The following is a 27365-nucleotide window of genomic DNA, read 5'->3' on the forward strand; positions in this document are numbered from 1 at the left end:
AACCTGAGATGAAAATTTATCTTATTATTTCAACTTGAATTTAATTACAAATGATGTTAAGAATCTTTCACAATGTTTTTCAACTTTTTTCTGTGAGTTGCCTGTTCAGGTCCTACACAGTTTTCTATTGTTGATTTTTAACAGCACTTTACACGTTAAGGTTAGTCCTTTGCTGACATGCATTTAGAAATTATTTCCCTATCAATATTTTAAGTTTTGCTCATGGTCTTTTTCCATGCAGAAATATGTTGTTTGTATATTCAGATTTATCCAATTTTTTATGATTTTTTTTTTTTTAGACAAAGTTTTGCTTCGTCACCTAGGCTGGAATGCAGTGGCAAGATCTCAGCTCACCGCAACCTCTGCCTCCTGGGTTCAAGCGATTCTCCTGCCTCAGCCTCCCAAGTAGCTAGGATTACAGTCATGCGCCACCATGCCCAGCTAATTTTGTATTTTTAGTAGTGATGGGATTTCTCCATGTTGGTCAGGCTGGTCTCGAACTCCCGACCTAAGGTGATCTGCCCGCTTCGGCCTCCCAAAGTGCTGGGATTACAGGTATGAGCCACCGCGCCCAGCCTGATAACATTTTAAATTACTTTTCCAGAATATGTTGTCTTGGCTGGCCCCTCAGTGAGCACCTAATGGAACGTGTATCCCTGAATTTCATTTCCTTTGGCATTACAACCTCTGGTATGAAACTTTGTGATACGAAATAAAGTTACATTCACACACAAATTTGACAGACTAGACCACTTTATTATAGCTTAATTGGCACATGGTTCACTGAAGATACACTTCACTTTTACATAGGCTTGTAAATAGAAAAATACATTGATGCACAAAAAATATAGTACTTCAATACCAAACTAAAATGATTTCCAAAAAGAATACAGGTTATTTCAATAATTAAAGGTGGCTCTTGTGTGTGCACTATATCATGTATACACTTAATTGTATGTTTAAGGCCAGTGGAATCTATAGCTAATTACTTGGTTGGTTCTTGAAAACTGAAACATGCAAACATTCTTACGTTTAAAGACATTTAATGTGTTATTCTAACACAAATATACCATATAAAATATGCCCTGATATGTAGCTGTAAAATTATGTTGTACTCCACTGAAGTGTTATGGCAACTATAGAAGGCACTGCTGTGTGATTATGACCCTGCTCTTTTTCTTTTTTTTTTTTTTTTTTTGAGATGGAGTCTCGCTCTGTCTCCCAGGCTGGAGTGCAGTGGCGCTATCTCAGCTCACTGCAACCTCCACCTCCCGGGTTCACGCCATTCTCCTACCTCAGCCTCCTGATAGCTGGGACTACAGGCGCCCGCCACCACGCCTGGCTAATTTTTTTTATTATTATTTTATTTTTAGTAGAGACGGGGTATCACTGTTAGACAGGATGGTCTCGATCTCCTGACCTTGTGATCCGCCCACCTTGGCCTCCCAAAGTGCTGGGATTACAGGCGTGAGCCACGGCACCCGGCCGACCCTGCTCTTGAAATGTCTAAATCTTTTCGTCACTAGCATATACAATTCAAATGCACAGGCCTCAGTGACCTCTTTGGAATTTAAAAGAAGCCTTTATTTCAAGGATAGAAATATGCAAAATTTTACCAACCATGGCTAAGTATGTTATGGGAGCAGTGGAAGGACAGTGGGAAAAAAAATAACATTTTTCATTATACTTATATTTTTCCTTTTTTAAAAATAAATTTAGGGGGTACAAGTACAGTTTAGATACATGAATATATTGTGTAGTCGTAAAGTCTGGGCTTCTAGTGTAACCATCACCCAAATACACTTGTTTTTTTCTAATTACAGTTCTACCAAACATTTGCCACCACAAAATTTATTTTTATTCTTTATTTAAATTCTAGTGAGTGATATTTTTCCTAAATAGCCATTAAGATCTCTGAAAGTTTTGATCTACTTTATTCAAACCACTTTAATAAATAAGACTTTTCACCTAAATGAAATACCTTTGAATTTTATAAACAACTTCCATGAAACATATATTAAAACCACCTTAAATTTGGTATGAAGACACTTTGGCAATACAGCAGAATATATGATCTTGGCAAGATCCAGCAAGTACAGTAAATGCTCATGAGCTCTATGAAAAACATAGCTACAGAATACTTCATTTTTCTTTTATTGAACTACAGTACAAATATAACTGCTTCAATATGAACTTCTATCTTCCACCAAATAGCAAACAGGCATCTTATGTAATTAAAAACTAATAATTCCACCAATGGAAAAGCAAAACAAGTCGCAAATATCAACAATACAGAGCCTGCTGGTAAAGACAGAGATAAGTAATTTATAAGCTAATTAAGCTGCAGCCTGAGGATGCCAGATCAACATTATAAATATGAAGAAAAAGAAACTAAATATTTACTCATCACAAATAATTTGGCATAAGCACCAGCTGTGTTCAGATGTGGCCAGCACATGGGCCAAGTATAAATGTACAATCACAGTGAACTAAAGCCATAAAACCTAGTTCCCTGACCCTTCAATCAACCATTCAGAGCAATGGGAATATAGCAGGGAGCCAGAAGTCCCACTTTGGTTGCTCATATTACATTAAGCCACCCTGCCCCACCCCAATCCCTTTCCCACCAACAAAAAAGTCACCGTGAACATACAATTGGTCAATCCAGTTTATCCAAGGTCTATAGATATGTCCATGATTCCTCTTATATTCATGTTAAATAGAATGCTTACATAAAATTAATACTCAAAGACATTGAGCTGATGTGCATGTATATCCTTATTTAACACTCAAGTGGCTTTAATGGGATTTTAGAATGTCACCTATGACATGAGGCTTTAAATCTGGATTGAAGACTGTGGCAGTTTTATAATTGCATGTAAGATCTTAAATGTAAGACTCTGGGCCTACCTACATTGAGGCAGGTGACAGTACCCTCATTCATTCTACATAATAAATACACTCTTCTGTGACTGCAAAATTCTAAATTCTTGAATGATTTACTATAATAGGCTAAGGCTTTATAAGGCACTTTTGGCTCTGAAATATTTCTCCTAACTCTCAGGCTAAATCTTAAAGAAATATTTCAAAGCTGCAACAAATTATTTTTAAAACCAGATGCTTTATTGGTAGGTCTAATGGGGATGGTGAGAAGCAATTTGTACACAATGCCCATTAATCTCTCGCTGTGCCATGTATCAATCATAGAGAAGATCCCAGGCATGGGCCACCTCAACTACTATGTCGCTTACTTGACTTCTCAACAGCCACATGCCCCTTTCTCCTTTTCTTCACTTAACTGATCCATAGAGGCATGACCATTTGATCGCACCACTCCTTCAGGAATCCAGGACTTGTCCACACACCGTTCCATTCGCTTCATTATCAGGTCCAGAAGCATCTCAATTGCTTGGCTTATGTTTGTCCCATTGGCAGCACTAGTTTCAAAGTAGGGGATTCTGGAAGACAGAGACAACTCAGGTAACAACATGTGGAGGGAAAGGACAGTGACCTTTGTTCTTGATAATTCAAATTAGAGAATCGATAGAATACAAATATACAAGGTGACAAACATTTTACCACCCCAGAATACATTAAAAAGTGAAAAAGACAATAAAATACTCACACTGCATTTCTAGTAGATATGCAAAACTGGAAATTTTAGACTCTTCAAAATATCAATTTTCGGTTGGGCACAGTGGCTTACGCCTCCCAGCACTCTGAGTGGCTCAGGTGGGCAGATCACCTGAGGTCAGGAGCTCAAGACCAGCCTGGCCAACTTGGGGAAACCCCATCTCTACACAAAATACAAAATTAGCTAGGAATGGTGGCATATACCTGTAATCCCAGCTACTGGGGAGGCTGAGGTTCCAGAATCACTTGAACCCAGGAGGCAGAGGTTGCAGTGAGTCAATATTGTGCCACCGCACTCCAGCGTGGGCAATAGAGTTAGACTGCCTCAAAAAAAAAAAAAAAAAAAAAAAAAAAGCAATTTTCATTTTTTTAAAGGAACATATTTATGAAATATATATTTTGGTAATATATATTGATTTACTATAAAAAGATTTATAAAAAGATATAAAGTAGGGGATTCTGGAAGACAGAGACAGAATTAAATCTTTTTTTGTTTAAGTTGTTGGAGGGTTTTTTGTTTGTTTTGAGACAAGAGTCTCTGTCACCCAGGCTGGAGTGCAGTGGCACGATCTCAGCCCCCAGGCGACTTCACAAGCATTGATCTCCCACCTCAGCTTTCCCAGTAGCTGGGACCACAGGCGCACACCACCAGGCCCGGCTAATTATTGTATTTTTTTGTAGAGACAGGGTTTTACCATGTTGCCCAGGCTGGTTTCGACTCCTGAGCTCAAGCTGCCCACCTGCCTCGGCCTCCAAAGTGCTGGGACTATGGGTGTGAGCCCCTGCACCCGGCCTAGTTGTAAGAATTTAAAACTCGATTCTTAGTATGAAAGCTATCTAAATTCCTCTATGTGAAAAGTAAAACTTGAAAACTGTTAGAAGAAAAATAAGAGATTATCTTTTTGACATTGAGATAAGAAAGGATTTCTTAATATAGCCACAAAAGCTCAAACCACAGAGAAAAAGTTTGATAATCTTGACAATGTTAAAATTTAAAACTTTGGTGCCACAACATATATCATAAGCAAAGCTAAAAGATGAGCGATGGGCCAAAATACATGATATTTCATATAACTTGCAAATGGGTTAGCATCCGAAAAAATAATCCCTCAAATGAATTAAAGTAATAAACAAGATAATACGAAATAGACTAAGGATATGCACAGGAAATTCTAAGAAATTACATTTATGAAAAAACGTTCAACCTTACCCAAAATAAGGGAAATACACATTAAAATAATGGTATATTAACTCACACCCATCAGATTGGCATAAATATAAAAATTTCCCAATATCAAGTATTGCCAAGAAGAAGAAAAGAGGAACATGCATTTACTGCTGACGTAAGTATAAATTGTTATAACTACTTTGGAAAATAAGACGGTAATATCTGGTAAAACTGAAACATGCATGCACTATGACCCAGCAACAGCCCTTCTGGGTATACACCTAAAGCAAAGCCAAGGCATGCTGTTGGGCAGGAATTGAGTTACAGGGATACCTGAGACATCAGCAGTCCCTGAGTCCTTAGGGCAACTGAGAAGGTCTTAGGGCAGCCAGGGTCCCTGAACCAGTCTCCTCTGACCTTGAGCAGCCTTATCTATTTATCCCAGTGAGCTGCACAAATATTATCATTTTCTGCAGGTGTCATGCTATGAAAAATATTGAGAAACCCTGTCCTGGAGCAGCACTATCCAACACAACTTCCCACAATGACAGGAACTTTCCATATCTGTGTCATCCGGTACAATAACTACTAACCACATGTAGCTATTGAACACTTGAAATGTGGCTAAGGCAACCAAAAATGTGACTTTTTTTTTTCTTTTTTTTTTTGAGACAGGGTCTCATTCTGTCACCCAGGCTAGAGTGTGGTGGTGCACTCTCAGCTCACTGCAACCTCTGCCTCCCAGGTTCAAGTGATTCTCGTGCCTCAGCCTCCCAAGTAGCTGGGACTACAGGCACATACCACCACTCCCAGCTAATTTTACCATGTTGGCCAGGCTGGTCTCAAACTCCTGACCTGAAGTGATCTGTCTGCCTCCCCTCCCGAAGTTCTGAAATAACAGGCATGAGCTACCACACCTGGCCAAAAAACTGAACTTTTAATTTTAACTTAAATAGCTGCATGTGACTAGTGGCTATCATACTGGATAGCGCAGCCCTAGAGAAGCTCTCATATATGTACACATGGCATCGTCTAATGGAATAGATATTGCAGAACTATTTGTAATAGGGAAAAAATTAACCTAAATGTCCATCAATAAGTGCATGAATAGTGATATTTTTGTACAATGAGTTATACAATGCTTAAACTATCAACTTGGCAAAAATTAAATGTTGAATTAAAAAAACAACTTGAATGATACAAGATCATTTGTGTAAAGAACACAAAATAATTACACATCATTATAAAACCATCTATGTAGTAAAAGTATAACTTCTTGGACTAGAAATATATAATTTTGACTACTTTTAGCTAAAAGTAACAGAAAATTGTGGCTCAAATTGGCATGAATCACAAGTAGGAATTTATTGTCATGCATAATGAACACAGATCTAGAGTTTCCAGTGTTAATTCAGTTGCCGAAGAGCAGAAACAAATAACCTAGATTCATCTTGTCCTTCTATTGTGCCATCCTCCACGTGTCACCTTTGTCCACAGTCTGACTCCCTTCATGACCCCAGAAGTTAAAACATTCCAGGCATCACATCTCAACACACCAAAGCTCCAAGGAAAAAGGGACTCTCTTCCTCTGTGTGCCTCCTTCAGGAAAGAGGAAATCTTTCCCAGAAGTCCCTGGCAGACTTTCCCTCGTATCTCATTGGTCAAAATTGTATCACATGCCAATGCCTAAACCAAACTCTGGCGAGAGGAATGGTACATCCCCATCACTGGCTTAAATCAATCAGTCTGCCTGGACTGGGGGCTGGCACCTGCCTCTCTTAAGTAGGACGTCCTCTAGAAGCAGAGTAGATAGCTAAAGGAAATTGGGATTCTATAAAGAAAGGCATGAATATTGTCTAGGCAACCAACAACATCTGCTATAGGAAGTAAATATAGTGTGGTTCCCTCTGAGGAGGTAGGAAGGAGAATGGAATCAGCAAGGAATTTTATAAGGAGCTTCAAGTTTATCTGTAAGAAAACTTTATTTTTTACTATGCATAATATCGTTTCAGAGTCAATATGATCATTTAATACATTGATATAATTTGTAAAGATGAGTATACTTGGGGTAGCCATAATCTTAAATATTTGTCTTTTCACATAGAACAATTCAAATTTTTCTCTCCTAGCTATTTCAAGATGTGCAATAGATTGTTGTAAACTATAGTCACCCGACTGATCCATGTAACAGTACATCTTATTTCTTCTGTCAAACCATATATTTGTACCTATTAATCAACCTCTCTTCATCCTCCACTCCCTCCTACCCTTCCTGGCCTCTGGTATTCACCAATCTACTCTCTATCTTCATGAGATCCACCTTCGTAGCTCCCACATATGAGGAAGAACATGCAACATTTGTCTTTCTGCATTTGGCTATTTCAGTTAACATAAGGATCTACAGTTCCATCCAAGCTGCTGCAAATGACAGGATTTCGTTCTTTTTATGGTGGAATAATATTCCGTTATATATATAAACCATATTTGATTTATCCATTCATCCATTGATGGGTACTTAGATTGATTGTGTATCTTAGCTATTGTGGATAGTGCTGCAATAAACATGGGAGTACAGATAGCAAACATCTTTTTGATATATCTGATATATATCTATATATATCTTTTGGACAGAGATATATATATCCAAAAGTAAATAAAGCTTACATAAAACTTATGAGAAAACTTCCACTAATATATATACACACATATATACACATACACATGTATATATACATACACACACATATATATACACATACACATATGTATTAGTGGAATTGCTGGGTCATATGGTAGTCTATTTTTAGTTTTTTTTAAAAAAACATCCATACTGTTCTCCATAGTGCTTATACTAATTTACTTTCCTACCAACGATGTACAAGGGTTCACCCTTCTCTGCATCCTCACCAGCATCCACTATTGCCTGTATTTGCGATTTTTTTTTTTTTTTTTTTTTTTTTTTTTTTTTTTTTTTGGCAGGGGTGGGGATTACTGCCTATATTTTGGACAAAAGTCATATTAACTGGATGAGATGTTATCTCATTGTAGTTTTGATTTGCCTTTCTCTGAGTAGTGATGTTGAGCATTTTTTCATACACCTGATTGCTATTTACAGATCTTCTTTTGAGAAATGTCTATTCAGATCTTTTGCCTATTTTTAAAACAGATTATTGGTTTTTACTATTGAGATATTTGAGCTCCTTTTATATTCTGGTTATTAATCCCTCATCACATGGGTAGTTTGCAAGTATTTTCTCCCATTCTGTAAGCTGTGTCTTCATTTTGTTGTTTCCTTTGCTGTGTAGAAGCTTTTTAGCTTGATATAAATCCCATCTGTCTAGTCTTGTGTTGGTTGCCTGTGTTTTGTGGTCTTATACAAAAAGTTTTTGTCCAGACCAATGACCTGGAGTGTTTCCCAAATGTTTTCTTCCAGTAGTTTCATAGTTTCAAGTTTGATATTTAAGTTTTTAATTCATTTTGAGTTGATTTTATATATGGTGAGAGATAGGGGTCTAGTTACATTGTTCTGCATGTGGATATCTAGCTTTCCCAGCATCATTTATTGAAGAGAATGTCCTTTCCCCATTGTTCTTGGCACTTTTGTCCAAGATGAGTTGTCTGTAAATGTATGGATTTATATCTGGGTTCTCTGTTCTGTTCCATTGGCCTATGTGTCTGTTTTATGCCAGTACCTGATTTGGTTACTATAGCTTTGTTGTAAACTTTGAAGTCAAGTAGTATGATGTCTCCAGCTTTGTGCTTTTTTCCTCAGGATTGTTTCGGTTATTGAGGGTCTTTTGTGATTCCATATAAATTTTAGGATTTTTTTCAATATTTGTGAAGATACTATTGGTATTTTGATAGGGATTGCATTGAGTCAGTAAATTGCTTTGGGAAGTGTTATTTTAACAATGTTAATTATTCCAGTCCATAAGCATGGAGTATTTTTCCATTTTTGGTGTCCTCTTCCATTTCTCTCATCTGTTTTTATAGTTTTCCTTGTACAGATGCTTCACTCCTTTGGTTAAATTGATTTCTAGGTATTTTACATTCTTTGTAGCTATTGTAAATGAGATTGTTTCCTTGGTTTCTTTTTCAGATTGTTCCCTGTTGGTATATATAAATGCTAATGATTTCTATATGTTGATTTTATATCCTACAACTTTACTGAATTCATTGATCAGTTCTGTTTTTTTTTAGTGTAATCTTCAGGTTAGAAAAACATTCTTAAAGCAGGCCTGTAGCAAGGAAGGCCCAGAAAAGTTAAGCAGTCTGATCAATGTCATTCAGCTAATAAATGACAGAGAAGCAAGCAGGCTCTTCCTGTTTTCCTATACAGCTCCTCATATACCATACTACATCTTGTAAAACAAAATAGGAAATGTCTTCTCAGTGTTTAGTTCATAGATTACTGATTTCCAAAACTAGAAACTAGAAGAAAAAAATATATTGGGTGAATTCAAATTTTGCAACATGCTATTTTATTAAATGAGTTTTCTGGACTATAACTATTTCTTTTCTTTTTTATTTTAAGCTTTTCCCCCTCTTTTGCTTCAGGGATTTCTTGTATATTTTCTTCAGAGGGTTCTGGTTTGCCTGAATTGAAACAAGCTGATATATGAGTCATTTAAAATGGAAGAAAATAATAACAAAAATTATTTATTGAGCTACCCAGTACTACGTGTCTTACATGCATGATTCACTAAATATAATCCCTACTGTATTCAGGAACACAATACTCCCATTTCACAAATGATTAGGGCTGAGAAAGATAAAAGGAACTTGCCCAATTCACAATGCTACAAAGCAGTGAAGTTAGGATATGGATCCACAGCTAATTCCAATGCAGCCATCTTAACCATAGGTTCTACTGGTTCCAAACTAGTATGAGGGCTTTCAAAATAGATAAATCTTATGCACCGCACAAGAAAAAAATGCTGGCTTTGGGGGGTAATCACAGGTCACTGGCCACGTTTATCAAAGGCTTTGCCACTTACCAACTCCAGACTATATTTCTGGACCATACACTTGAAGACATTCTGAATTTTACAGCATCAAGATCCTCAAGAGCATCAAATTTTTTTTTTTTTTTTTTTTTTTTTTTTGAGAGAGTCTCAAAAAAAAGCCTGTTGCCCAGACTGGAGTGCAGTGGCATCATCTTGGCTCACTGCGCAAGCTCCGCCTCCCGGGTTCATGCCATTCTGCTGCCTCTGCCTCCCAAGTAGCTGGGACTACAGGCACCCGCCACCATGCCCAGCTAATTTTTTGTAATTTTAGTAGAGACGGGGTGTCACCATGTTAGCCAGGATGGTCTTGATCTGCTGACCTCGTGATCTACCCGCCTCGGCCTCCCAAAGTGCTGGGATTACAGGTGTGAGCCACCGCGCCTGGCCCATCAAATCTTAAGTATACATTTGTTTTGTTATCCAGAGACCTGTGGTACAGGTGTAATTTTTAAATAACTCACAAAGCATTGCTTCAAAACTGTATGGCTATTTTTCACATAATCTTGAGAAATCAGTCTTCTTGTCAAAGTCATCCTTTATACATTTGAGATGGTCTTTGCAACAGGATTAATCACCTGACAAATTCATCTTGCTTTTCAATAAAGCCATGAAAGACGTGATAACATTGTATTTCCTTCAACTGTTGACTTCATTGTGACCATTTGTGAGGAATCTAACTAAAATGCTCTTGGATATCAAAACAACAAAGCAAAGTTATTTTATCATCTCAGGGAGTCCTGCACTTGAATTCAGTAAAGTATTTCTTAAATTTATTAGAACTTTAAAGTCCTCCACGATTACTTAAAGAATGTTTTTGTTTTTCTGTATTCTCACCGCATGTTAACAACTACATCAGTGACTCTGATTACAATTTATTCTTTTATTCTTTCTTGGCCAGTAACAGCTTCTATATGAGAGCTTGGTAAAGTTTTCTTTTTTAACTTCTTAATGCTTTTACAGGTCTTTTCAGAACTCTTTCACTTCTGATGTTACTAAGAAGCATATTTAGATCAGGGGTTCCCAATCCCCAGGCCACAGACTGGTACCAATCCATGGCCTGCTAGGAACCAGGCCACACAGCAGGAGGTAAGCAGGGGGCCAGCGAGCAAGGGAAGTTTCATCTGGATTTATAGCTGCTCGCCATCACTCGCATTGCCACCTGAGCTCTGTCTCCTGTCAGATTAGCAGTGTCATTAGATTCTCATAGGAGCACAAGCCATATTGTGAACTGCACATGTGAAGGATCTAGGTTGCACTCTCCTATGAGAATCTAATGCCTGAGGATCTGTCACTGTCTCCTATCACCCCCAGATGGGACTGTCCAGTTGCAGGAAAACAAGCTCAGAGCTCCCAGTGATTCTACATTATGGTGAGCCGTATAATTATTTCATTATATATTGTAATATAATAATAATAGAAATAAAGTGCGCAATAAATGTATTATGTTTGAATCATTCCAAAACCACCCCCACCTCCACTGGTCCATGGAAAGATTGTCTTCCACGAAACCGGTTCCCGGTGCCAAAAAGGTTGGGGACCACTGATTTAGAGGATATACGTGTAGGGACATAAAGCTATTTTTCCATTATGATTCCTCAGTAATGCTGTCTTATTATTTGATAACTTCCTCCAGGAGGTGATAAGGCCGTGCAACTGAAACTCTGCAATTCTCTGTTTCAGCACAGCTATTAAAAACTGGTTGAGAAACTATCACCTCATTTGAGTATTTATCCACCCACCTGTGAGTTCTGCAAGGCAGAGTTGCTCCACTAACTCTACCACGCTCATCTTCTGTCATCCTTTTATTTGCTGACTCTAAAATATCTTAATCAGAAAAAAGTTTGTTGGGAAAAATGACATGGTCTTAGCAGTTTTTAAACTTCCTGCTTGCCTCTTAGTTACTGTCAATCTTTTTTCCTCCATCTTCATCTATCACCTTGCCCACAAAATGAAGATAATGCATCTCTGTCCCCCGCTAGTCACATGTAATATTTGATTAACAACTTGAAGAGGCAATCCTTTGTGACTGGAGTCAGTATGTGTTTACTTATCAAGAATCTATAATATTATTGAGCTAAAATCCTAGGGATAGTTTGTGATGCCATTGCTATAAGAATAGAATTTTAGAATGAGATTTTTCAAAATGTAAATAGTTTTATTTTCTTCATTATGATCTTTCTCAATTATATCCATTAAAAATCAGTTAATGTCCACAGAACATTTCTTATACTTAAGGAGAGGGCTTGACCATTCCATCACCTTTCAGAAATACATTACATGAAAAAGCAGTTGAAAAACTCGGATCTCCCCCAACAGAATAAATTGGAAATATTTTTAAAAGTAGTTGAACAGTAAGTTTCTTTAAAATACTAAATCACAATAATGTATACTTCATTTTAAAAATTCTCTCAAAATCAGTTATAAATATCTTTCCAACTCCAGAGTCTCCAGCCTCATTTGATTCCTTAATTTTCCTCCATGACTCCTGAAAATTACCTCACCATCATTTTTGAGGAATAAATGAGAAAACATAGTTGAAAGTACTTTGAAAACTATAAAACCTATGCATGGAAGTTATCGACAGCATGAATCAATGGTTAAGAGTTATAACCTCAGGCCGGGCATAGTGGCTCACGCCTGTAATCCCAGCACTTTAGCACTTTGGGAGGCTGAGGCAGTTGGATCACCTGAGGTCAGGAGTTAGAGATTAGCCTGGCCAACATGGTGAAAACCTGTCTCTACTAAAAATACAAAAATTAGGTAGGCATGGTGGCATGTGCCTGTAGTCCCAGCTACTAGGGAGGCTGAGACAGGAGGATCTCTTGAACCCGGGAGGCAGAGGTTGCAGTGAGTTGAGATGGTGCCACTGCACTCCAGCCTGAGCAACAGAGGGAGACTCTGTCTCAGAAAAGAAAGACAAAAACTCAGAATACATCATCCCAAAAATGCAATGTCACTAGCAACATGGTAAACATTAAATTCTCAGTCTGTGTGTTGTGTGAAATAAAAATAAAAATAAATTTGCAGACTAACCAATGAACATTGGTTTAATCCACAATGTAGCTGATCTATAAAATCCACAATACTGCTCTAATTCTGGTACCTGGGACCATGCCTCCCTACATCAGAGATGCTGCACTCAGACCTGTCCTGGCCAAAGTGCTTCATGCCCCAAAGCATTTGCCTCCCTCACTCTTCATCAAACTCCTCACTTCCCAAGCAATCTTCATTAAATGCTGGAAGAAAATGGATCTTACTCTACTGATTAATACTGAGGTCTAAATGACTGATGCTTCTAGCAGAGCTGTGAGCTACTGTCCACTGTTTATTAACGTAAGCAAATATTTAATTGGTATAATTTCAAGGTATAAGAGTTCTAACTTTTCAAGTTACTCATGCTAAAAGATGCACAATATTAACAAGACATAGTTTAGATTTGTAACTCCGAATTCAAGTAACAAACTTCTTTCAATTAAAAGTATTATTTTCTTGCCATTTGTAAACCTCTAGGTCATGGGACCAGGAGTCAGGTTAACAACTTTAAAATCTTTAGACTAATCATTCAGAGTTTTCTGAGCAATTTGAGGCAGTAAGATGTTCATTTCTACAGGAATAAGTGAATAGAGTTCACTCCACTCTCAGCACTGTGCCAGAGTAGTATTGAGCTATAATCTCATCTAGCAAACTACATGAGAGCCATAGAAAAGACCCTGAATTAAGACTTTCTTTCCATAAGAAAACCATGTTCCAGGCTGGACGCGGTGGCTCACCTGTAATCCCAGCACTTTGGGAGGCCGAGATGGGTGGATCACTTGAGGCCAAAAGTTCAAGATCAACTTGGCTAACATGGTGAAACCCCATCTTTACTAAAAAAATATATATATAAATTAGCTGGGCATGGTGGTGCATATCTGTAGCCCCAGCTACTCAGGAGGCTGAGGCAAGAGAATCGCCTGAACCTGGGAGGCAGAGGTTAGAGTGAGCCGAGATCGTGCCACTGCACTCCAGCTGGGTGGCAGAGCTAGACTCCAACTCAAAAAAAAAAAAAAAAAAAAAAATCAAGAGAATGTACTGTCCCCAATTTAACCATAAAGATTGCTATTGTTCCTTCTCTCCACATGGTGGTGCTAATGTAGCACCACCATGGAGCCCTACTGCGAAAGCCAAAAAAATTCAGTGCTGCTAATCTTATCAGTTTGTAAGCGGCCACTTAAAGGCCATTTGGAGTACATGCAGACCATCAATTATAATGCATTTTCCAAAACTAGATTAATCATAAATTTTAAAATAAAAAATGTAAGTAAACAGATTCAAATCATTGAGGGGGGCATGAGCATTTGCAGTTTTTCACCAAGATCTTGCTTGTGGCGTAGGTCAGCATTCTGATTTCTTTTCCATTATTTATTCTCACAAAACTAGAAGATCCTAAATCTCAGTCAGAGGTTGCCAGGAATGACAGCAAGTAGGTTTGGTGGTCAAATGGCTCTAGATATTTGGCTCCCATGTGGATCTAGAAATTATGAAGAAATGTCTCACTGAAGTGAGAAGTGAGTTCCACACTACTTTTCATAGCCTGTTGGATGCTAATTGAACAACATTTCCAGGAAACAGCTGGTGTGCTGACTGTTTGAACCTGGGAGATTGTGGCAAATGAAATCCAGATCCTCTACTGAGTTAAATGGAGCTCTGCAAATTAGTCTTTTATGTTTGATTATGGCTTATTTGTGTACTTTTTGAACATGCCCAATGCTACAACACTAAGTTATTTCTCAAATCAAGAAAAGATGTAATCAAGTTTGTAAAGAATTAAACTATCAGAGATCAAGCTATTTGTACCACATTTCATCTAGTCCAAACTAGGGAAGACACGGAGCATGCTGTTGAACTAAGCTACTTGAAATCCCTGAAACGATCCATACTGATATTATTAATGTTGTAAATAAATATTTTTAATTCCTCTTTCATTCCAGAAACTCTTGAGCATCTTCCTCAGCAATAACCAGCAGCCTTCAGTAGGGAGAACAACATCTTAAATTTGCTGCCCATTTCTTCACACAGCACACAAAATATGTACATTCAGTTGTCATTCTTAGTTCATATTCTTTTTTTCTTTTTTTTTTTTTTTTTTTTAAGAGACGGAGTCTCGCTCTGTTGCCCAGGCTAAAGTGCAATGGTGTGATCTCGGCTCACTGCAATCTCTGCCTCCTGGGTTCAAATGATTCTTCCACCTCAGCCTCCCAAGTAGCTGGGATTACAGGCACCCTCCATCATGCCCAGCTAATTTTTATATTTTTGTAGAGAGGGGGTTTCACTATGTTGGCCAGGCTGGTCTCGAACTCCTGAGTTCAGGTGATCCACCCACCTCTGTCTCCCAAAGTGCTGGGATTACAGGCATGAGCCACCGTGCCTGGCTTTAGATCATATTCACATTTTTCTCTATTTTCCTCAACCCTGAATCAAGAACAAAGGCTTATTATACCACCAACCATTCTCTGTGAATAAAGTGTGGACAGACATTTCAATGCAACCACATTTAGTCACAGAGTGAAGCCCTTGTCTGCTCACTTGTGGTTGGTGCTCCTTCACTACCAATGCCACAGTCCCTTCCCAGCCTACATCATAGGGGATGTAATTAACTGGGAGAGAAAAAAATCTTCCTTTCTTTAGCATGGATTTTCCAATGAGAAGTCATTGAGCATATTTCACTCATTCATGCATGGCACAAGTAGACAACTGGTTCATATCCTGTACAAGAATGACTTTGTCCAAAGAAAATATCGCTAGCATGCTCACCTGTCAAGCAAAATATCTGCTAGCGTGCGTATGTGATAGGAACTCAAAGCGTTGTCTTGAACCAGCAGCAGCAACATCTGGAAACTGATCATCAGTATAAATTTCTGGGCTCCAACCCAGACCTACTGAATCAGAAACTGTGGGGCCCAGCGTTCAGGTGACTGATTCTGATGCACACTGAAGCTTGAGATCTAATAGTACCTTCTAAAAGAGGAATGTTGCCAATACTTCATTCTGCTTTGTCTTCTATTTGTCACTGACTTCGTAGCTATCTTTTTAAAGTGTTTCAGGAACCATGTGAACTGTAATCATTTGGCTGGCAGGAGTGCAGGTTTGAACAACTTTGTTTTATTCTCTTCTCTAACTTCATTGACAATATCACTCAATATAATACATTAGAAACCATTATGTCGCATTTGTTCCAGGAAAATTCAATTGGTTTACCATAGAGATCACTTTGATTTGTTAGGAAGTGACCTGAGAGCTTCATATTACAATTTAACCAAGTTTCACAGTAAAAACAAAACAAACAAACAAACAAAACCATGGAAAATTAGGGGTAGACTCAGGTCACTACAAATTTTTTTTTCTGATATTCATTATCATGCATACAATTTGCCCTTTACATTTTTGTCTGTTGTATGAAGTCCTCATTCTCAAATTTACTTGTCCCAGCACACACAGATTAATATTCCATATTCATACTGCAGTGTTCTTCATTAAGCTTACAAAGTTCTTCTGAGACATGGTTTTTGATTCTTTGAATGCATGTCTATTCCAGAGAACCACTTGTAAACCAATCATCTGGGTTTTTTTTTTTTTTTAGTTTGTTTATTTTTGTTTGTTTTTTAAGACTGAGTTTTGCTCTTATTGCCCAGGCTGGAGTGCAATGGTGCAATCTTGACTCACTGCAACCTCTGCCTCATCAGGGTTCAAGTGATTCTCCTGCCTCAGCCTCCTGAGTAGCTGGGATTACAGGTGCCTGCCACCACACCCGGCTAATTTTTTGTATTTTCAGTAGAGATGGGATTTCACCATGTTGGCCAGGCTGGTCTAGAACTCCTGAACTCAGGTGATCCACCTGCCTTGGCCTCACAAAGTGCTGGCATTGCAGATGTGAGCCACCGCACCTGGCCCCAATGATCTGTTTTTATGAATTGAGAATAGAAGACAGCAAAATAGTAACAAAAAATAACATAAATTTATCAAACAACATACAAATTATATGAAGACACGCCATAAACTTTATCCTGTTTTCTGACTGTTAGCACATGGTTAAACTAAACAATATAGTCCTTTAGTGCATGTGCAACCAATGTAAATGTTATAAGAATGCAACAAAACACCTGTGAAAATAATCATTAAAGTTATATGCCGTATTTGTGAAATGCATGTGAACCAAATTGTTCCATCGTATTTTCCTCTGAAAGTGTCAAACAGCCTACCGAACTACATGTTATGCTTTCTGTATATCCTACGGGCCTCTGTTTCCAGCCCTTTTCTTTCTTCAAGAGTTTCAATCATTATCTGCTAAATCATCTTTTCTCATTTTAACCCAATTCAAAAACTATAGATTGAGCTTCTCTCTATGAAATACCCCATAACCACGGTGACCTGGGCACAGGTCATCCCTCACATACCCCATATGACAGAAGGCAAGGTTAGGTTCTGTGATACCAGACAGGCTGTGGAATCCTAAGAACCAGGCACAGGAAACAAGCAAAGGGCTGAAAAAGCCCACAAGGACAAGAAGTCAAGCCTGACCCTCCCCCAGTACTTGAGAATATATTTGAATGTGCTTGTTTGATCTAGCTAACTCCTCTAACTGCCTTTTTCCTTTTTTTTTTTTTTTTTTTTTTTTTTTTTTTTTTTTTTTTTTCATTTACTGACATACTCTCAAAAGAATGCTCTAGATCCATGGTTTCCATTGCTTCATCACTTACTTCCTCCTTACCCATTGCAACACACCTCCCAGCTTCAACACTTCAGTATTCTCTGTGGTATTTGATCTCTCCCTGTTTCTTTTCTACTACATTACATGAGTGCCTCTCAGGGGAGCAGGGGGGCATTTCAGAATGACCAGTAAGGCTCTGTCAACCTCCACCTCAGAATCACCTAAGTCACGGGTTCTCAACCATTGCACATGAAAATCACGTGGGGAGCTTTTAAAAGATACCAATGCCCAGGCTTTGTAATAAGTCAACTTGGCTAGGCTAAACAACATTTCCCAGAATTCCCTTTCTGGTTAAGGTGGGCCACAAAAGAGATTTGGGGGCAATTTTGGGGGTGGGAAGTGAAGCAACATCCATTTCATAGCCCTCATACATTGTCGCTTATCTGCTGGCTCATCTTGTTGGCATAAACCTGCAACTAGACCTGCACCTGGGCCAGGTGAATGTTGTTAGCCCTCTGACAAAGGGCCCCAGTTTCTGCAGGACACCCACACCAGCCAGGTCAGAGGCAACAGGAAGTGACATCGGTTTTAGTCCCTCACCATGGGCACCAGCTGGTTTTCACTTTTTCCATCTATCCCCCACTTTACATCCTTCTTCCCTTCCTGTCTGCCTGTCCTGTCCTTCAAACTTCAGCATCAGACACAAAGACAACACCTTACAGAGACTACTTACCCAGCTCCCACAATTGCATATGCTCAAATTCCTGTAACAGAGCCCTTCATGTATAGGTACGCTTCTTCAGTTGAACCCTGCCCGAGAAACTCCTCCAGACCAATTATGTCTGATGATCAGAGGTGAAGCCCAGACATGAGCATGGGTTAAAAGTTCTCTGGATGTTTCTAACATGGTTAAACACTGTCTGCCCTGGGGTAAAAACCTCTACATGCAATTGCAAATCCTTGCCAGAGTAAGCCTATAGTGGATGGGAGTCCTTCAGCTGAGCCAGACTCGAAAAAAACCTAAAATCCTGCCCTACTCTATGTGTTTCTCCTGATTTATTCTTCCTTTTCCTTTTTCACAAAGCTAGCCTCTGCCCACCTCACAGACCACTGCAATCTATCAATCTCTAGTCTTTCCTCTCTCTCCACCTATATAGACTCTAGACTGATCTGGAAATGTAAACATAACATCCCTCCACGCTCAAAGACTTTCAGCAACTCCCTGTCCCCCAGGGATCAAATCTAATCTCCTTACCTGGTATTCAAACCTCTCCAGAGTCCGGCTTCTTCCTACTCGGCCAACCTATCCTCCCCCTCCCTTCACAGAAACCCTACCAGCTTTCTGAACCTCTATCAACCAAAGAGAGAATAAAGAAGATCACACAATAAAAAGGGAAAGGTTTTTCCTTGGCCTCCTTGGATTCTGCCAACCACCAAGGCCACAAGCTGGGTAACATCCCCTATGCCATCTACACCATCTCTATTTCCCTCCCCTCCCTTCTCAATGCACTTGCTTCCTTCCTCTTTTAATGCTAGTAAGGGTTTGAATTTACATATGGGTTCCCATTGTATGAGAGGTAGAAAGAAAGTAAAGTACAAATTCCTTTTAGAGGCACCCTTAACACTAATACTTTAATAAGCAGCAGCTGACCACTTCTTTCATGTCCAATTCATGCTGCTGCTGCTGCTATGATCCTATTCCCAGAACTCAAGGAAAACAGTATTTTGCCGACCCTCCACCACAAGACCATAGACTAAGCCGAAGGAGATCTCACACTCCTCTCCCAGCATAGAAATTTCAAAACCAGCACCTAGTCTGCAATAACCAATAAGATCTTCTTATATGCTAGCGTTCTCTATAATAGTATATGAACTGACTTTGAAATTTCCTTGCTGAGGCTGGGTGTGGTGGCTCATGTCTGTAATCCCAGCACTCTGGGAGGCTGAGGTGAATGGATTACAAGGTCAGGAGTTCAAAACCAGCCTGGCCAATATGGTGAAACCCCGTCTCTACTAAAAATACAAAAATTAGCCAGGCGTGGTGGTGGACTCCTATAGTCCCACCTACTCGGGAGGCTGAGGTAGGAGAATCGCTTGAACCCGGGAGGCAGAGGTTGCAGTGAGCTGAGATTATGCCACTGCACTCCAGCCTAGGCAACACAGTGAGACTCTGTCTCAAAAAAAAAAAAAAGAAAAGAAAAGAAAGGAAAAGAAAAAAGAAATTTCCTTGCTTAACATGGAGGATTTCTTTACCCCAGGAGTCTCCTATTTGCATCTTGGAAAGAAGACCTTACACTCTTAAGGCATCTCTGAGACAACTCAAAGTTGTCTCTCTGCAAATCCCAAGAGCTTGAGAAAGTGGGACCAAAGCACTGAAGGAAGCCCTTGCCACGTGCATTTTCAAAGGATCCTACTATCATATAATATAAAAAGGAAACATTCAACATGCCCCAAGGCCTATGGCTGAGGTTTTGCTTTAATGTCCCACTTTTGTCTTTTTCATTACCATTCTCCTGCTAATGTTTATATCGAAAATGCTTTCTCTAGACTTCTCCACAAAAATACTCACCCATATTTCTCTGCAAGTGCTACGGCTTCCTCTTCTTTCACTGCTCTCTGGTCCTCCAGATCACTCTTGTTTCCACATAGCACAATATCTGGGTTTTCACAATATGCATGCATCTGTAGCTGGCCTATTAATATAGGAAAGTTTATTATATACGTAAACAATAATGTAAGTGTATGATCAATGAACAAAACATGCAAAAGTGCTTTGAAGACTGTAATGTATATATAGATATTGGGAATTGATATAATGCTTTCAAAGCATCAATAATCTTATCTGTAAAGCTGAATAGTTGGGGCAGAAATATAAAACCATTCTTAAGCACATACCCCAGTTTATTGACATCAGAGAGTTGATAAGAGAATGTGCTACCTCTCCAGTGTGAGGGCCTACATGTGCACACACACACGTGTGCACACACACACACAAAACACCCTTCTTTTTTATGATGGCTATTTGAAAAGAAACTTGGAGGAGTTCCTAGGGTTTATTGCTAATCTTAAAACTGTTTTTATGTGTCTTTTTCTCCATAGCAATGACATTTCTAAAAGAATTGTTTTTCTCCAAACTAATCTATTTCTATCCAAAATGTTTTTCACATGTTTCTATTATCCTAGGGCAGAATCAATTCATTTAAAACAAACAAGATACAGGCTTCAATGAGAAGAAAAGACCCAGAATAAACAGTAAATGATTCTGTCACCAAAACCAAGTGGAAGCAGAGGACTATAATTCTTCTTCCACAGCATTTATTTCACCTGAAAACCTGCCAATAGGCACAATTATAAAAAGCAATTGACTCAAACCAAAGAGCTTCACTAAGCTAAATAGTTTAATCTTTCAAAGTACGAAAATAACACCTCATTTCTTATTCATCAACCCCAGAATAAAATTAAGGCCTAAACTTCCACAGTAAGTCATACTTCAAAGTTTATGGCCTAATTTATTTTTTCATCATGGTTAACCAGAAAAGTGTGGACATTTTAGTTCCTCATTACGAAGTCGTGTTCATTATATCTTATCATGAGAAAGTCAAGGAGGTAGGTGTTTACTGAGCATTAGCACAGGCTTGATACTCTGCATGGTATTTCACAACAGTTCTTTGCTCTCATGGGGCAACTGGGGTAATAAGACCTACAGAGGAGGGACTAAACTGTGTACCATTTCATGAAAAGCCATGCCCTTTCTTTCCTCCAGGTTGTTACACATGCTGTTCCCACATCGTTGAATACTTAACCACAACCTTCCTTCAAGACTTGCTTCATGGTTACCTCATTATCTTTCTGGTCTCCAGAGTGGTTCTGTGCTCTGTTAATGCCTTATAAGGTGTTACAGGATCCATGCCCGGTGTGATGGCTATGAGCAAGGACTCAGAATCCAGTGTACCTAGGGTTGAATCCTGGCTCTGCCATTTACTAGCTGTGTGACCCTGATGAAGCTATTTGACTGCTTCAATTTCCCCATCTGTAAATGGTGATAATGATACTACTTACTTTATACATTCAAGGTAAGGATTAAAATGAATTAATCCAGCAATTCTGCAGGTAGACTGTGAGCCACCAGCCTCAGCATAACCTAAGAATTTGTTGACATGCCAAGTCTCAGGTCCCACCCCAGCTCTACTGAATCAGGAATGCTGGAAATGGGGCTAGAAATCTGTGTTTTAAAAAGTCCGCCAGGTGACCGAGATGCACATTCACATTTGAGAACTACTAAGTTAATATATTAAAGCATTTAGAAGAGCATGTAAGTATCACCAGGAATTCTGGTTACCAGTATTTATTTTGGGCAGTCTAGGAAGCATGATTATTGGTGATTTCTTCTTTTTGTCTCATTTTTCCTAATTTTTCTACTAAGATTGTGCTTATCTAAAAAGTAAATTAATCAGTTATTTTAAAAACTTCACTAAGAAAAAAGTCACCTACATAAATAACTACAATCTGGTACTGGACGTGATAAGGACCCTATAAACAGTATAAAATGTAACAGGGGTTAAGAAGAGGGAAAAAATCTAACACAACTAAGGTTATCACAGAAAATCTCACAGAGGCCATCTTTGCTAGGTTTTAAAGAATAAGCAGAACTCCAGTTGGTTAAAAAATGGGGGCAGGTGGCCGGGCACGGTGGCTCAAGCCTGTTATCCCAGCACTTTGGGAGGCTGAGACGGGAGGATCACGAGGTCAGGAGATCGAGACCATCCTGGCTAACATGGTAAAACCCCGTCTCTACTAAAAAATACAAAAAACTAGCCGGGCGAGGTGGCGGGCACCTGTAGTCCCAGCTACTCAGGAGGCTGAGGCAGGAGAATGGCGTGAACCCGGGAGGCGGAGCTTGCAGTGAGCTGAGATCCGGCCACTGCACTCCAGCCTGGGCGACAGAGCGAGACTCCATCTCAAAAAAAAAAAAAAAAATGGGGGCAGGTGTGGAAAGGGTTTTTCAGACAGAGAGAATAATGAGAATAAAAACTAAAGAGATAAAAATATGTAAAATATATACTGTTGGGTTCTTGCACCACTTACGTGCGTCTACAGAAGAAAGTTTAGAAATGCAGGCTACTTTAAAGTTTCCTTAGGAAACACACTAGCACTGGATGAAGAGTGACTCCGGGCATGACTTGCTTACTCCTCTGAACTCCAGGAAGACAGGGCAGTGACTACCAGACTACCGAATTCCTTTCAGATTTCAATCCAGGCCCAGAGGACTGAGCCTCTGTTTTATCTCCTCAACTGAGTGGGGCTTACTTTAGACTTTTATCACCCTTGTCAGGAGGGCATGGAGAGACTGAGTGAGAGGGAAGGGTCTGCAAGGAGCAAAGGGAAAGGGGAGGGTATATAGACCTGCTCTCCTCTCCCAGGCCAATCAGGGCCCACGAGTCAGCTACTTCTTTAATGCAACACTGCGTTCTGGCACTCACCACTGATTTTGTGTGTGTGTGTGTGCGCGCGTGCGTGCGCGTGTGTGTATTTGTGTGTATTAAGCTATCATTTTAATTAAAAGATAAGAAATGGGCCGGGCACTGTGGCTCACACCTATAATCCCAGCACTTTGGGAGGCCGAGGCGGGCAGATCACCTGAGGTCAGGAGTTGAAGACTAGCCTGGCCAACCCGGTGAAACCCAGTCTCTAAAAAATACAAAAATTAGCTGGGCGTGTTGTTGTGCGCCTGTAATCCCAGCTACTTGGGAGGCTGAGGCAGAAGAATCACTTGAACCCAGGAGGCGGAGGTTGCAGCGAGCCGAGACCGCACCACTGCACTCCAGCCTGGGAAACAAGAGCAGAAACTCCCTCTCAAAAAAAAAAAAAAAAAAAAGATAACAAATGAATGATCCTTGTAATAGTCAAAATGCTTACAGGAAGACAAAAAATTAAAAGTACAGATAATTAACAAATGTTGATTCCTAATTAAGATTTGATATTACCACTTCTGACACTGAACATTATACCTTTTTGTTTAAATGGTAGGGGGTGCAGAATACTTTCCATTAAAGACATAAAATCCTCAGTACATATAAGTGTTCTTTATCTAACTGAGCAATAAAGATTCTTTTACTAAGGAAAACAAAATGCATCAATGTGTATCCATATTTTCACATAATTTTGTTCTTTATCCATAGTTAGCCAGGGTAGGCAATATTTATCTAATGTCTCAGAGTTTTAGTGTCTACCTGTGAAAAACAGGTAGGCTATTTTTCGATGCTAAGATTCTATAAACACTCTCCAGTGATCCTTGTAAAATGGTTGATTTTAAAAAGCCCCACAACTTGTTCTGATGATGCAAAGGAGGGATGATGAGCATGGACTGAGAGTAAGGGACCATAAGTAGCCACTGTCATTCAGCTACAAGGGAAATAATGAGGTATGCAACTCAGCCAGGCATCTAGCAAAGTGAAGTCCCAGTAAGCATTATTATATTTGGGGAACTCATATTTAAAGTAATTAATAGCTCTTCAACTCTTAGTGGCCAACTGACTTGAGAACAGTCATAAAAGGCCATTAAACTGACAGCCAAAGCTTCCTATCTTTGGATAAGTCTATTACTTTTTAAGGCTCAATATCCTTCTCCTGAAATAAGGATGCAACACTGACCTGAATCTTTGCCCAGGGTGATTGTGAGGATCAGACACAAAGTATGTGAAAACCACAGTGCACTAAATTATTTTTAAACTCATTTTTAAAATAAGGTTTTCTACTATCAAAACTACAGCCAATTACCCTTTCATAATCCCAAAACAGTAGGTAATTTTTAAGTATCAGGTCTTTTTAAATCGGTGTTTTATAGATTTAGACGTTAAAAATTTAATATTACAGGCTTCTCTAATAGCTTCTCTAGGGTTACACTAATATGACCAAATAAGGAAAACATACATTTGAAAGCTGTTATGCAGTCAAGTGGCAGAATTCTAAATGGCTACGAACCATTTAGGAGGTTAAAATCTCTCCAAAATAAAGGTTGACATATATTGCACTGGGGACCACTTTTACCAATGCAGTTGTAGAGTTTTCCATGGCAGAATCCTCCTGAAAGATGCTCTAACCCTAAAAGCTAGAAGGGGACTCTAAGCACAGAAAAGACATGAAGCCAGGGGTATGATCCATTAAGTCTTCAAAAGCTATCTGCATCTATGTAATATACATGTAATGCCCAGAGATGATAGAAGAACTGATAGCATACAATAGACAAGCAGATACTTAGAGATTTAACTTCTCTAGGCTTCTACTTCCTCATCTATAAAATGGGAAAAAGAGTCTGTTCTGTGGGACAGACTGAAAAGGAGAGCACACATAAAGTGCTGCCTTGTACCTGGAGCACAGGAAGTACTCAACAAATCAAAGTTATCAGTACCAGGGAGAAGCAGCGTATTTCACTTATCTTTGTCCCTAAACTAAAAACCTTGCTCCTTAAAATAGTACTTGCACTAAGATCTCCTCCAAAACAATGTATCACAGAAGTAGAGTGTAAGACGGCATTCTATAAATAAGAGGGGAGTGTGTAGCAGGACACTGGGGAACAATAACACTTACTTATCCAGTTTCTGACATTGAGGAAACTTTGCTCGTTTGTCAGATCAAAAAGTAGAAGAAAACCCATAGCATCTCTGAAGAATGCTGTTGTTAAGCTACGAAACCTAGGAACATAAAAGCAGAATGGTAAGTTAAACCATCGCCCCACTCCTGAAATATACAACTACAAGCAATGCCTTCAGCCTCTTAAAAAGTTTACCAATGACAAGCTACATGGTGATATTTCAAAAGTGTAGAGGATAGTTATCACTTTTATCAGTTTAAGTGTTAACAGACCATGTGATTTGAAAACCCAGCCTGCTGAACAGGGATGACAAGAACCAGCTTGTGATCTTAGTCTCAGCCAAGAATTTATTGTACAATTATGAGTTAATTTGGCCAAATGCAATAGTGTATGCTTTCCTTCTGTGAAAGCTTGACTTAACATTACAATGTGTTCCATCATCTTTTAATTTCAGAATATGCAGAGATCTCTTATCTCTGATTGCCCTTTGTTTGACTTGAAGGTAAGAATGTCTTGACTCAGACCCTATTCTAGAAGTCTTGGTACTCTGCCTTCCAAGGCTTTATCCTCCTGTCTTCTCTGTCTTCTCTCTCTCTCTCCCCACCCCCAACCCCACCCCACCACCAGTCAGTTTCCTCTATCTTTGCCTATATGTAAAATCTGTAACTGACAGGCAGGCTCCAGGGAAGAAAATATTGGTATGAATTTGTCATCTAATCAGCAATATTAGGTTTTTCTCAAATACTTTTCATCAATGTTTTTATTAAAAAGAGTTCTTGACCAGGGGCCATGCTCACGCCTGTAATCCCAGCACTTTGGGAGGCCAAGGCGGGTGGATCCCTGAAGTAATGAGTTCGAAACCAGCCTGACCAACATGGAGAAATTCCGTCTCTACTAAAAATACACAATTAGCCAGGTGTGGTGGTGCACACCTGTAATCCCAGCTACTTGGGAGGCTGAGGCAGGAGAATCACTTGAACCAGGGAGGTAGAGGTTGTGGTGAGCTGAGATCGCACCATTGCACTCCAGCCTGGGCAACAACAGTGAAACTCTGCCTCAAAAAAAAAAAAAAAAAAAAAAGAGTTCTTATCTTTTAGAGCTACATACCACAAGTATTACAAATGAAATAATATGATGTCTGGAATTTGCTTCCAAATCATATGGTAAGGGGGTGGGAGTGACAAGAGGTAAGGGGTAGAAATGAAATTCTATTGGTCACAATTTCATAATTGTTGAAGCTGAGTAATGGGAACCTGGGTTTATCATATGGTCCTTCCACTTTTGAATATCCTTGAAGTTTTCCATAATAAAAAGTTAAAAAACAAATTCTTCAAGGTGGTTTTGAGAGAAAACAGAAGTTTTAGCTAACTAAAGAACTTTATATCAAGATTTCATGTGGCTTATTTTGGTCACGTATTCTCTGGTCATATGAATTAATTCCAACCAGATTTTCCGCTAGGTTTCAACAATCAGGTAAGAATAACGCATGTAACTTGGCCACTTTCTTGTGGTTGAGTAAATAGCAAAAGGAAATGGAGCAAAGTGTCTATGTCAAAAAATTAAAAGAAGGAAAAGAAAAAAGTCCACAAGTAAGAATCCTAACCTCTCCTTTGACCCTGTATGAAATAAAGCCACCATTCTCATCTCAGACTGACAAAATTCCTGCTAAATTGGCAGCATTCTTTATCCAAGTACAAACCAATGAATTGGCTGGCTTTTTCCCGCTCAGGTCACTGTTTAAAGAATGTAATTATTTCTCCCTTTCCTTCGGTAAGGAGCACATAACTGAAGATCTCATACCTCTCCTGCCCTGCTGTGTCCCATAACTGCAGGTGGATTCTCTGGCCTCTGCCAATGGCTCCATCCGGCCCATTGGCTCTGTACACCTAAAACAGCAAAGTGAAAGAGAAAATAAAAGAGAACTTCTGACACCAGTCAACCCTTCTCACCTTTTTATTCAGTACAAATCCCTAAGGCATCTAAACTTCCAAAGAGAATCCCATATGGAATACAACCATGTTTGTATTTATGTCAAATAATTATATCCAGGTAATGTAGTAAGTTATACTGAAATATATATATATATATTATAAATATATTGAAAAATATGTATACAAAATAACTTGTATAAAATATAATATAATTAGCTTATCTTTCCTCAAAGTTCTCTTGGGTCACTAGTTTCAGGAAATATTACATTTCCATGACTTTTTCCAATCTCATCTTTTTTGTTTGTTTAACCAGGTGGTACACGTGCAGGATTAGATTGATAGATAGATT

The 27365-nt window shown here is 39.0% G+C and overlaps 1 protein-coding gene across 5 annotated transcripts in view; it reads right to left on the minus strand.

Annotated features, from left to right (window-relative positions):
- Positions 1–1173: 1173 nt before the first annotated feature.
- The window catches only part of RAB27A (RAB27A, member RAS oncogene family), an 87460-nt gene continuing 61268 nt past the window's right edge, over positions 1174–27365 (minus strand). For all 5 annotated transcript variants that reach the window (XM_008016534.3, XM_038009997.2, XM_008016535.3 and 2 more), the window contains 4 exons: positions 26886–26971; positions 25082–25185; positions 20064–20187; positions 1174–3458 (listed from right to left, as the gene is read on the minus strand). In XM_008016534.3, coding sequence (XP_008014725.1) covers positions 3260–3458; positions 20064–20187; positions 25082–25185; positions 26886–26971 — 513 coding nt within the window. In that variant the 3' untranslated portion in view covers positions 1174–3259. The remainder of the gene's footprint in view (positions 3459–20063; positions 20188–25081; positions 25186–26885; positions 26972–27365) is intronic.

This window comes from Chlorocebus sabaeus, chromosome 26 (assembly GCF_047675955.1).
Source record: "Chlorocebus sabaeus isolate Y175 chromosome 26, mChlSab1.0.hap1, whole genome shotgun sequence".
Classification (NCBI taxonomy): domain Eukaryota; kingdom Metazoa; phylum Chordata; class Mammalia; order Primates; family Cercopithecidae; genus Chlorocebus; species Chlorocebus sabaeus.